The sequence below is a fragment of the Coregonus lavaretus genome (assembly GCF_964263955.1).
Source record: "Coregonus lavaretus genome assembly, chromosome: 2".
NCBI lineage: Eukaryota > Metazoa > Chordata > Actinopteri > Salmoniformes > Salmonidae > Coregonus > Coregonus lavaretus.
Window position 1 is genome coordinate 60,777,363 of NC_139989.1, and position 13,562 is coordinate 60,790,924.

At 41.8% G+C, this 13,562-nt stretch overlaps 2 protein-coding genes across 2 annotated transcripts; both read left to right on the forward strand.

The window, feature by feature from the left end:
* The first annotated feature begins 230 nt into the window (after positions 1–230).
* LOC311148337 (uncharacterized protein) lies at positions 231–5,173 on the forward strand. The gene is made up of 5 exons (XM_084185271.1): positions 231–248; positions 2,622–2,727; positions 3,412–3,606; positions 4,138–4,683; positions 5,052–5,173. The coding sequence occupies exons 3-5, from the start codon at positions 3,414–3,416 to the stop codon at positions 5,159–5,161; spliced, it is 849 nt and encodes a 282-aa protein (XP_084041397.1). The 5' UTR covers positions 231–248; positions 2,622–2,727; positions 3,412–3,413; the 3' UTR covers positions 5,162–5,173.
* A 2,483-nt stretch (positions 5,174–7,656) lies between these two features.
* On the forward strand, positions 7,657–10,090 carry LOC311147124 (exocyst complex component 7-like). Its single transcript, XM_084183752.1, has 3 exons — positions 7,657–7,771; positions 9,243–9,363; positions 9,849–10,090. The coding sequence occupies exons 1-3, from the start codon at positions 7,726–7,728 to the stop codon at positions 9,958–9,960; spliced, it is 279 nt and encodes a 92-aa protein (XP_084039878.1). The 5' UTR covers positions 7,657–7,725; the 3' UTR covers positions 9,961–10,090.
* Positions 10,091–13,562: the final 3,472 nt, after the last annotated feature.

Consider the following 13,562-nt stretch of genomic DNA (forward strand, 5'->3'; position numbering starts at 1 on the left):
ACTGCGACTAAGGTGGGAGACGAGGAAAGACCGGTATGTTTACTGTGTCTAAAAATGTTGGCAGCGGACAGCATGAAGCCAAATAAATTAAGGCGTCACTTAAAGACATTACACCCCAATCACGCTGATACACCCCAATCACCAGACCACTAAAAACAAGAGTCTTCTCTGCTATCTGTGAGGAGATGGGAGCTGAACATGAAGCTGTGCTGTTTCACAGTGAAGCAAGGTGGCTGTCACGAGGAAAAGTCTTGTCCCGAGTTTTTGAGCTCAGAGAGCAGATAAGAATTTTTCGGAGCAGGAGCACAAGTATGACCTCGCAGAAAAATTTAGTGATGAGAACTTCCTGGCAAAACTGGCCTACCCGAGTGACATATTTGGAAAGCTAAATGAACTAAATCTACAGCTTCAAGGGAAAGATAAACACCTCAGGTCACAGACAAGATCAGCTCTTTCACTCGAACGCTTGCAATGTGGGACAGGCGACTTGATGAAGGAAATACTGATTCATTCGAGAACCTGCATGAATTTGTTGACACTACTGACTATGATGCCACCTCAGTGATTCCATATATTAAGGAGCATATTTCATCACTGATGGGATTCTTTAAAAAGTACTTCCCTGAAAACAGTTCCCAATATGACTGGGTGAGAGATCCTTTCAATGCACCAGCTCCAACTGGTTTCAGCTCTGCAGAGGAGGACCAGTTCATTGATATGACGTCTGACTCCACATTGAGACTGAGGTTCACATCACAGACACTGAGTGAATTCTGGCTGAGTGTAGAGAGGCAGTATCCACTCTTAGGGCAGAGGGCCATGGGCATTCTTCTTCCTTTTGCAACATCTTATCTTTGTGAGATTGGCTTCTCTGCTGTTGCTGCACTGAAGACCAAGTACAGGTCCCAGCTAAACATTGAGCAGGAGCTGAGAGTTGCAGTATCATGCTTGGCCCCGTGTAGCTCAGTTGGTAGAGCATGGCGCTTGCAACGCCAGGGTTGTGGGTTCGTTTCCCATGGGGGGCCAGTATGAAAATGTATGCACCCACTAACTGTAAGTCGCTCTGGATAAGAGCGTCTGCTAAATGACTAAAATGTAAAATGTAAATGTAATGCTTCAAACCCCGCTTCGAAAAGCTGTGCACTGCAAAATGTGCTCATTGTAGCCATTAATCCTGACTTCCTCATTTTTATAAAAAAATCAGCACAAATTGTTTTATTCATTTTTGTTTTATAGGTCAAAGTGTTTCATATATTGTGCTCCTGAGTTAATGTTGCTGATCAATTTGAATGTATTATTATTTATTGATTATATTTAATTTTGTTTTTCAGTATCAAATGGTCAAAAAAAATTTACAGTTTAAATAAGGTTTGAATTTTTTATTTTATTTCAGGCAAATTGATTAACTTGAAGTATTTTCTGTTACAGACTAAAAACAATGTTAATAAAGTTATTCTTTGTTGTAAGTTGATCTATATTACTTTATTTTTTATTTTTTTGTTTTCTTTAATGTTAATAAGGATACAATGTTATGCAGAGGTGTACTTATAACAATTTTATAGACAAATGATACTATTTACAGTCGCGGCGGAGAGTTGGGGGGCGCGAAATGTTTACTTCTTCCTAGAGAAGAAAATAATTGAGAAGCACTGGCTTAAGCTAACAAGCTAGCTACTATCCGTTTTATTATCAAGGATCAAAGATCTGCTGACATTCGTTAGTGACAGCCTCAAAATAAGTGATCAGCTGACTAAAGGCATGGTAAGCTAAATCTGAAAGCAAAGCAACCTTGAATCCTCATACATAAGCTAGCTAGCTAGCTACCTACCTAATTTGTGTCCAACTTCACAGCTATTAATCCAATCAGAACTGAGTACCACACCTCAAATGTTCAATTACTTGAGTTCCTGCACCTCTTACAGAATATGATTAGCTAAAAAGTATTGCGGAGTTCATGTATTGGATTGCAAATAAAGTAGAGTTCAAATGCCATGTCTTTTTAAGATAGCTACAGTTCTATGCAAGCTTGACATGAGACAGTGTAGCTAAAGTTTTGGTGTCCAAGGTGTCCATTCTCTCATCGTTCCGAGGGCCATATGGAGCACCTGGAGAACTCGGCCATTCCCATGCATGACAGCACACAGAACCTACTGCAGCTGAAGGGGACAATGCAGAATACATTATTCTACCTGGACGATGCCATCAGCCATTACCAAGCCGTCCGAGACACAGACAAGGTCATCATACAGGGGTGAGATAAGGAGCATGATGACACACACAAGCCCCATATTTGACCTTGTTTACCCTATTCACAATACTGGGCGGAGTTTGCCTGTACTGGCCTTTTTAGGTTACACTTAGTTGCTGGAATTACACTGGAAAAGTACAATGTACAAAGAAATGATCCAAGCCAGCACAGTTCGTTTTGGGAAGGCACGATAGAGTGAAAAGAGTCCTACTGACGTTCTCTGATGTTTATTGTGAATAGAGGTTCAGTATGGGTCAAGGGAGAAGGAGAGGGAGAATAGTCCTATTTGTGTCAAATACATTACTGATCAAATGATAATTTTAGAATGAAATACATTATATTTTTCTGTATGTACATGTGTTTCTTTGCAAAGGCCTGCAGGAAGACTGTCTGACTATCTAGCATGTGTTCACCGACTCAAAAAAGCAGAGGAGTACTTTCAACAGGAAGACCCGGACGGGCCTGAGCTGAATATGCTGGTAACACTGTCTTCATGTCTTTCTCTTACCATCTGTCCTTCAATCAAGTCAGGTTCTCTTTGTAGAAGTATGAATACTATCAAACATTTGGACAAGAGAATAGAGAGTGATGCTTTGCTTCAGTGAAAGGGTGCTCATTAGTCACAAGATACCTTATTTTACTAGAAGAGATGATCCCTATTAAATCACTATAGTCAATATCCAATAACTGTTAGATTTCAATCACTATAGTCCAATAACTGTTAGATCCTCCAATTTGAACGTACAGCACACACTGAGTGTACAAAACAGTATGAACACCTGCTCTGTCCATGACAGACTGACCAGATAAAAGCTGCGATCCCTTATTGATGTCACTTGTTAAATCCACTTCAATCAGTGTAGATGAAGGGGAGGAGACAGGTTAAGGAAGGATTTTTAAGCCTTGAGACAATCGATATATGGATTGTGTATGTGTGCCATTCAGAGGGTAAATGGGCAAGACAATATTTAAGTGCCTTTGAACAGGGTATGGTAGTAAACCAAGGTTGGGTTCAATTTCAGGAAGTCCCCTGAAATTCCAATTCCAATTCTCTTCAATGCTTTTCAATTAGGAATATTTGGAATAGGAACTGAAATTTGGTTTACATTCTGAATTGACTGGGTTTGAAATGGAATTGACCCCAACACTAATCGTTTTTGCAGAGATGCCGTTTAGAGAGTGCCAAGTCACAGCTGGAGTCCGTGTTCCAAGTCCTGTTGGGGCGCTACAGCAAGCCAGTGCAGACAGTCAAAATCCTCGATGTCCTGGCCAAAAAGTCACTGAATGGGTCTGCAGGTGGGGTGGAGGAGGTAGAACTAGGCTTCAGGACATCATCTCCATCTCCACCTGGCTGATAGGTAAAGTAGTGATACTGCCTGTTCACCTGTAGTCTGTCTCTGTCACTAACAGGAGGAGGTCCCTACTCTCAGCATTGTTGTCCATGCTGTAAACCAGGGTTGGGGTCAATTCCATTTAAATTTCAGTAAATTCTGGAAGTACACTGAAATTCTAATTCTTTTCAATGAGGAAAATGTGGATTTGGAATTGGAATTTGTTTTTTTCTGAATTGACTCTTAACCCTGGTGTAAAGTTAAACCACATAATTCAGTGGAGTCTTGGGTCATGTTCTTTAGGGGCGGCAGGTAGCTTAGTGGTTAAGAACGTTGTGCCATTAACCGAAAGGTCGCTGGTTCTAATCCCCAAGCCGACTAGGTGAAAAATCAACAACAACATTTTGAAACGTGTCTAATAAGACGTTGCAAATATGTGTTCTACATTGCTTGCATCCTACTGAACCAAACCCTGATGTTAAAGGCAGAGTGCAGCAAATGCTTATGATGTCAGTGTTAATCAAGGTGAGCATGCTAATGATGTCAGTGTTAATCCAGGTGAGGATGCAGCTCTGACAACTAAGAGAAGAGTCTCTGCCAGCAAGTTCAAAACACGGTCACTGGAAAGAAACCCATCGCACCACTCTCTTGGAAAACTGGAGCCCAGCAGCTTTTTCACCAAGAAGTCCTACTGCTCCAAACTCAAAACGCAGTCTCTAGGCAGAAAGCCATCACTAGAGAAAAAGACATCAACGGACTCTCTTGGAAAACTGAAAGCAAACAGCTTGTTCACCAAGATGCTCGGCCTGAAGTCATTCGGTAAATTCAAAACGCAGTCCCTAGACAGAAAGCCATCACTAGACAAGAATCCATCGCTAGACTCCCTTGGAAAACTGGAATCCAGTAGTTCTTTCACTAAGGTATCCACCTCGAAGCCATGCAGCACACTGACAATTCCTGATATTAGGCACCCATCTTTGGAGTCCATCCCATTTCTGTCTAGAGACTCCACCTCCCATACCTTCCCATCCTGCAAACCCAAGCCCCCAGCTTCCACCTCCTACATCCTGCCATACTTCAGACCCAAGCCCAGCTCAGCCTTTGGTAAGTTAAACGCAGCCTAGGTGGCATCTCTTCTATTGGTAGGGTGGAGGTGTATGTTCGTCAATTAGTTTTCTTAAATATAGGTAACTGAACTGACGTTTTGGTAAGGGCGATGACCCTCCCACAAGTCCTCTCTGGGGGGTTTCCCTGTCCCTGCACAATTATCCTTCACTTCATTTTATGATATATCTGTTGTATCTGTTTCTTTATGTGCAAAACATTTTTATAGGGCTATTGTATCTGTAACACGGCTATGTCTGGCACAGCGTACCTAGGATTTGAACCTGCGTCCCAACAGCACAACAGCACACCCTTTGCTCCATTGATCAGTGGCCATGGTGATCAATCACGCTGTTATTGTTCTACAGATATCAAGGCCCACTACGCCAAGGTGCGCTCCAATCAGTTGGACTGCTCTATGAAGGGTTTGAAGGACCACAAGAGTAGGAACCTCCTCTACCCAGTGCTGCAGAGCTAGCACGTATATTCTGCCATCAAGAAGAACAAGAAAACAGGTCAAGAAAACCCACCTTGCACAGCACCTTCATGATGGTTATAGACACAGTTACAGGGGATGCTTTTCTGTTTGCACATTTTTTGTGAACATATTAATAAGCATGCCATAGATCCAGGTTTTCCTAAAAAAAAGAACCCTAGATTCCTTATTTCAAAGTACTTCCTGGTTAAATAAAGGACTCCTTATATCAAGGTACTTCCTGTTTAAATAAAGGATTCCTAATATCAAGGTACTTCCTGGTTAAATAAAGGACTCCTTATAGCAAGGTACTTCCTGGTTAAATATAGGTTTCATTAAACTATAGATAGATGAGATAATATGTTAATGATATTTCCATGGCATTCACCCGTTCACTCCTGTCTTGTGTCACTAGGGAGGGACAGCATATTAAACATTAAGATTGAAACCTACATCGCCTGCATCACAGCCTTCTTGTCCCTGGCCAAGAGTGAATACACCATGGTGTCCAAAGTCTTCTCTCTGAACTGCACCAATACCTTTGAAACGCTCATCCAGGTCAGAAGTGAAGGATATTAAAATGTAATGAATAGAATATTACAACTTTATTGTCAATGTCTACACAATGTGGACATTTGCTTTTGGCTATTATAAGGCTTCACAGTGGCCAGATGATACACAAAACAAATAAAGATTTAATATCGGGAGCTCTTCATAATGGAGATCATTACAGCTATATAACCATCATGGTTACATATACACATGGTTATACATCGTACACAACCGGGGTGATGTGGATTTATTTGTACTCCCTGGCTGTAAGGTATCTTGATTCTAGTTTTAGACCAATGACGTCGTTATGTACATGTTATGTACATGGTGTTATGTACATGTTATGTACATGGTGTCATGGTGTTATGTACATGTTATGTACATGGTGTTATGTACATGTTATGTACATGTTATGTACATGGTTTTATTTACATGGTGTTATGTACATGTTATGTACATGGTGTCATGGTGTTATGTACATATTATGTACATGGTGTAATGTATGTGACTTTGCACTTTTTTCCTTGTTTATTGGGTTTTTTAATGGTCTTGAGAATTATGTGCTCATGAGGGTGTTTAATGTCTGTTTTTATGTGGTGAAGCAGAAGACACATTTCCACATTGCGTGGACAATAAAGTTTTGTAATTGTAATATTTTTTCCTTCAGGTGGCTCTGAACCAGCTGATCCAGAGTGGGGAGAACATCGTGTCCTCTGTCAGACGAGCCTGTTCACGTCACGACTACACAGCCCTCGTCGTCATGTTACCTGTCCTGGGCCGTCTCCTGGAGGAGGACAAAGAGTTTAACACATTACTAAAGGTGCCACATAATACTGAGAGGACAGTTTGAAGTTGAGCTTTCTCTCTATTGTTGTGTGCTCAGGGGGTGTCATGGTTAGGGGGGTCATGGTCGGGGGGTCATGGTTAGGGGGGTCAGGGTTGGGGTCATGGTCAGGGTGTGTCATGGTCAGGGTTGGGGTCAGGGGGTGTCAGGGTCAGGGTCAGGGTCAGGGTTGTGGTAAATTCTATTTCAATTCTAGTCGATTCAGAAAGTAAACCAAATTCCAATTCCAAACTTTCCTCCTTGAAAAGCATTGAAGAGAATTTGAATTTCAGTGTACTTCCTGAATTGTCTGGAATTGAAAATGTAATTGAGCCCAACCCTGCAGTATACTGAGGGAAATGTATGATTATGCCTCACTGTGATGTCATGTTTCATCCTGCGTGTCAATGCACAACAAGAGGCACCTTGGCCAAGGTCTCCAAACTCATTACATCTATGAAGACCCTGGCAGCCAGAGCACTGGAGGATTTTGCTGCCCATGTCAAGGTACAACATTCTAACCATTCAAAGATTGTTTTAGTTGGAAGGACTTTGAAATATAAAACATTTAATCATCCAGCAAGGGAACCTCTGACTGGATTGTTGTAATAATATTATTTAATCAGACAGACAACCGGGTGAGTTTCCCAAAAAGCTTCATAGCATTGAGATCATTTTTCGGCCATGATTGTGTACATTCCTATGATGTAAAATGATCTGGAAGCTTTGAGAAACTCAACCAAACTGTAATTTTCCCCTTTCTCTCACAGAGCAACCCTGACAGAGAGAGTATGTCCAAGGATGGAATGGTTCATGAATTCAACAGCAATGTAACAACTCTCTTCTCTGTTATTACATGTCCATCATTTTCCATTCAATAAGTGAATCAGTAATGCTGATGTGCTTATTGAGATTTGTGTAAGGACAATGGTGGTTTTGTTCCAGAGGGTGTTTGTGTTTCCTTATATTGTAGTATCATGGGATACTAGACAGTTGTCAGTTTCTCACTAAATGTATAATAAAGTATATATATTTTTTCTCCCATTTGAACTGTCCTAACTAAAGATGTCAATTATGTTAATCGTTCTCTTACTGTCTCCAGACCATTCTATTTCTGCAGCAGTTGCTGTCCTTTGCAGATGCTGTTCGGTCCATCCTGTATCCTCATGATGTAGACAGTGACACAGTAACTATGGAGGTGTCCAGTAGTGTTCAGGTGGACGTTCAACATGACACTGGTACAGAGTTTTTCTCATTGTTTATTAGTGAGTTTTCTGTTACAAAACTAGATGCTTATTAGATGGTTGTTTTTTCCCTATTGAGAGAAGATGTGCAGTGTAGATATAAAACAGTTTTCTTCACCAGATGCAGATGAATCAGAAGAACAGCCATCAGACAGTCAGAAGTCCAAGGGGAATGATAGTCAGAGAGCACTGAGTCCTTACGTCTGTGAGTGTTCAACATGGCTGTGTCTAATATCCAGAATTACACCTTTGACAAGGGCAAGACGCCGAGCCGTTGGGTCTTAAGGCGCCAGCATGCTTCAGTTCGGCTGGTGGCTAGCCGAAGTCGGCTAGGCGAACTTAACGAGTGTGCTCGCATACTCCCTTAAAAGACCTTCGCTTGAAAAACAAGAAAAAGCTGCAATAGTACTGTTTGTCCATTTTGAGACGCCGTAGCCAGTTTACACTTCCTCAAAATAGTCAGAATTAATCTAAGATAACTCAAGAAATCTGTCATTAATTTTGATGTTTTTGCCAAGGAGATCTTAGTCGTGCAACTTTACATCTAACTAGGATGTTTGGGGCAGCAGTGTTTCTCAATGAAAACATGTGAATGAAAACGAGTTGTCTCATTGAATGACAACAAAGACTACTGTTGACCAATCACAGACGAAGGGGCGTAGACTTCAGCTACCGACTTCGGCTACTGACTTCGTCTTGCCTCAAGAAAAAGATGTGTGCCTGAACAACCGGAAAAAAACTTACCAAAGTCCAAAACGAACAGAAACGTCACAAAATGTTGACATAATATATGCACAAACTCTTCCGAACTGTTTCGGCTGGGAAGCATGCGGACGCCTTTAGGCTAAGACAATATGCTGGTTTCTGGCTTTTTGCTCCAAAGAAAGTAAATTAACTGCTATTATAAACTGAGTAGTTTAGATACTGGAGGTCCCAATCTACTTTCAACTCTGATAATGAATCAGAATCAGCCACAGGTGGTGTTTAGTTCAAGTGTCTTGACTGCCCCATTGTGGTGGCTATGTGGTTTTACATGAGATGCATTGACTGCCCCATTGTGGTGGCTATGTGGTTTTACATGAGATGCCTTGACTGCCCCATTGTGATGGCTATGTGGTTTTACATGAGATGCCTTGACTGCCCCATTGTGGTGGCTATGTGGTTTTACATGAGATGCCTTGACTGCCCCATTGTGGTGGCTATGTGGTTTTACATGAGATGCCTTGACTGCCCCATTGTGGTGGCTATGTGGTTTTACATGAGATGCCTTGACTGCCCCATTGTGGTGGCTATGTGGTTTTACATGAGATGCCTTGACTGCCCCATTGTGGTGGCTATGTGGTTTTACATGAGATGCCTTGACTGCCCCATTGTGGTGGCTATGTGGTTTTACATGAGATGCCTTGACTGCCCCATTGTGGTGGCTATGTGGTTTTACATGAGGTTAATGATTTCCCTTCTCCAGGTAAAGTGCTGGAGCATCTCCAGTACAACCTACAGAGTAAGGCCAAGGTGTACGAGGACCACGCTCTCGGGGCCATATTCCTCCTCAACAACTACAACTACATCCTCAAGTCAATGAAGAAGTAGGCCCTCTCTTTGTTCATTTCAAAAGTGTGTGTTAGCTTTAATACACAGTGTGGATAAACCATTGCTTGAGTCTGGCATTAGGGCCTGGCACATTAATGAACAGGGTCATGTTCATTGGGCAACAATTGGATGAAAACGCTCAAATGGAACAGAGGGACCACCTGGACTTTAGAAATAAGAAACGCAAATGTTCTTTTTCAGTTACAAAACATTTAAAAACGTTTTCCGTGGCGTGCCCTAATGAATACGACTTCAGTCATGCAGTTTTCCAACACTGTTCCAGAACAGTCCTGAATTATGAGAAATCTTTATTTGTGACATTAGAGATCCCTAAGGTTGGAATATTAACTAGGCCTACACAACATAATGATCACTCCAAGTGGGCTACACTTTGACTTTCCATGTACTTTAGTTCAGGGTTGTAAGTGAATTTGTCACAGCTCACAGGGAGACTAGATATGACAGGGAAATCTACCTGCAGGTCATCTCTGTTTGAAGTGGTTAAAACCAGCGGCAGTGTCACGGATTCTGCCAAGGCTGCTCCTCCTCCTTGCTCGGGCAGGCTTCGGCGTTCGTCGTCCCCGGAGTACTAGCTACTGCCGATCGATGTTTCGGTGTTTGTCTTGTTTTGTCTTGAGTAGTTACACCTGTTGTCTATTATGTTTGATTGTTTAGCCTATAATTTCCCTTGTCTCACGTTTGGTATTTGTGTGTTATTGTTTTATGTCTAGTCGATGTTCGGCCTTGCTGTTATTCCATATTTCGTATATGGTGTTTTTCCCTCCAGTTGCGGAGGTGTTTGTTTTGTACTTTACATTTAGTAAAGTAGTCTGCCTGAATCTCTGTGTCCTGCGTCTGACTTCACTCGCCGCGTACACATCACTCCCTGACAGGCAGGGATCCAGAGGTTGAGTACGGGGAACTGATTGAGCAACAGAGGCAGGCGTACCAGCACAGGTGAGGGACCAGGCATCCAGAGGAGGATACAGTTACATATCGGTATATTATCTTTGACGATATATCGTATTGTTTTGACAATATGGCAATATTATTTTTGCGCTAGTTTGCTGTGCCTGCACCAAAACTCTAGTGTTTTTCCTTCATAGCTTGTTCTCCATCTTCATTTTAAATAGGGCGGAAATTTATTAGGGAGACAATTTGTTTTCAGCACTTTTTTATTTCCATGACTAATCAAAACTAGTTTTCTCATGGCTCTCTCGTCTCTCTGCAGCAGACGTATTGGGAGCAATATGTTTGGAACATCGAATCGCAATAAAATCACAGTATCAAATAGCCATACATATAAAATCGTGAGAATCGCAATACATATCGTATTGGTACCTAAGTATCGTGGTATCGTTTCGTGAGGTCCCTGGCAATTCCCAGCCCTAATCAGTACCATATGACATCTCTACACAACAACCCTTATTCATACTCAAAAACAGAATGATCACAAACGTCTAAACCCAACATGTCAGCTTAGGGCTCGTATTTATGGGGCACCATTTGTAACATGCTATGTTTATGGACACAAAATATTGTAATATTTGCATTTTCTGTTACAAAACAGTGCCCCCATATGTGATAACATGACGGTACATGGCTGTCCACAATCTTTTTTCTATGACCTTTGACCTCGCATCGTCCAGAGCTTCAACGAGGGAGGAACTGTATAAGGCTCAGAAGGTGTGGGCCATCCCAGACAGAGAGCAGCGCCAGGCCATCTGTCAGGCCCAGAGAGAGATGGTGTCCAAGGCCTACACATCCTTTCTGCTGAGGGGAGTCATGGCATATCACAGAGCTCATTACTGGAGACTGCTGCTGAATTCAGAATCAACCCCTGTTCCCTATTCCCTAGCCCTTACTCCCTAGACCCTATTCCCTAGCTCTTACTCCCTAGACCCTATTCCCTAGCCCTTACTCCCTAGACCCTATTCCCTAGCTCTTACTCCCTAGACCCTATTCCCTAGCTCTTACTCCCTAAACCCTATTCCCTAGCTCTTACTCCCTAGACCCTATTCCCTAGCTCTTACTCCCTAGACCCTATTACCTAGCTCTTACTCCCTATTCCCTAGCTCTTACTCCCTAGACCCTATTCCCTAGCCCTTACTCCCTAGACCCTATTCCCTAGCTCTTACTCCCTAGACCCTATTCCCTAGCCCTTATTACCTAGCCCCTATTCCCTAGCCCTTACTCCCTAGACCCTATTCCCTAGCCCTTATTACCTAGACCCTATTCCCTAGCTCTTACTCCCTAAACCCTATTCCCTAGCTCTTACTCCCTAGACCCTATTCCCTAGCTCTTACTCCCTAGACCCTATTACCTAGCTCTTACTCCCTATTCCCTATACCCTAGCTCTTACTCCCTAGACTCTATTCCCTAGCCCTTACTCCCTAGACCCTATTCCCTAGCCCTTATTACCTAGCCCCTATTCCCTAACTCTTACTCCCTAGACGCTATTCCCTAGCCCTTATTCCCTAGCCCATACCCCCTACTCCCCAACCACTCCTGTAGATCTGAGTGGATTGGATGGATACAATCATTATGGTAATACCTTCATCTAGCCTTCTGATTGGCTGAGTGAAAATGTTGTCATATTGCTTCTACCTATCCAATACTCTCAGATCTGCAAGGGTGGCTAGGGAATAGGGGCTAGGGGGTCCATTTGGAATTCAGCACACGTTAGGTGGTTGAATAAGTGATGCTTTTCAAATACTGTAGATGAAACTGGGGTGTACCATGTATGTTTGGTCTCTATGTACGAGACGTGTTCTTTTTATTCAGCACAATTCAATAGTGATTTGCAATAAGAATTTCATACAAAACGCTGGTACAGTGATATTCCTTTATTATGGTCATTTACCTGTACTTTACACAGATGTGACAATGCTGATTTCTCCAAACACCCTGAGAGATACCACAAATACAGCCCAGCACAGGTGGAGGAGATGATCGTGAGACTATTTGATATCTCAGCCTGAGGTTGAGAACCTGCTTAGTTAGGTGATAATGTAAGTCCTTCACACTGCCTCTATAGGAAATAACACACTGTTGATTTGTTTCCACACTACTAATACTACAGCTACAGTCGCCATTACATGTATTCATTAGAGTTCTAGGACTCTATGCTGGGGGATTATAGCACTTCAGTCCCCTTTACATGTATTCATTAGAGTTCTAATTGCTAAATGTATTATTCCACATATGACTGGCTAGTTTTAAATATGTTTAAATAAATATTTTCGCAGAAAATGACATACCCAAATCTAACTGCCTGTAGCTCAGGACCTGAAGCAAGGATGTGCATATTCTTGATATCATTTGAAAGGAAACACTTTTTTTTTTTGCATCATCTTTGAAATGCAAGAAAAAGGCCAGACAGTGATGTAGGATTCTATATGTAATTTAGATGTTGTCCACTAGATGGCATCAGGGTGTGCAAAGTTTCAGACTGATCCAGTGAAGAATTACATCACTACACAATATGTTGTATCAAGTCTGCTAGGAGTTTTCCCAAATGTGCCGAATTGGTTTTCAAGTACATAACCATAGAGAACATACAAAAATGCTATGGTAATACAAAATGTAAGTTTGCACACTCCCAGGAATGTCATACATGATGGATCATTAGCTTCCCTATGGAAAATACACTAATCGTCACACATCTAGATGGCTGAGCGGGGTGGGTGTGGAACCAGAGGTCAAACTGTAGAACCCAGTTCCTACATTTGAATATAAAAATTGAGTTTTCAAAAAAAACTACACTACATTTTATCTCTGGGACCCTCAGGGTGACAAATCAGAGCAAGATTACTGAATGAAGTACATTATTTACCTTCAGAGGTGAATGTACCAAACCAGTTGCCGTGATAAATGTGTTTTGTTGTTGTGCACTATCCTCAAACAATAGCATGGTATTTTATAGCTGTAATAACTGCTGTAAATTGGACACTGCAGTTAGATTAACAAGAATTTAAGCTTTCTGCCCATATAAGACATGTCTATGTCCCGGAAAGTTGTCTGTTGTTTACAACACTATTCTAGTCACATATTGAGCAGCAACCGTCCCGTATAAGGGACACCGATCCCGTGGAGGTTAAAGCGCTACTGAAGAATACACACATCTATTTATTTTACCCAGAAACTCAAAAAAACTTTTTGTTAGTGCTTGCACATTTTCTGAAGACCCAAATAG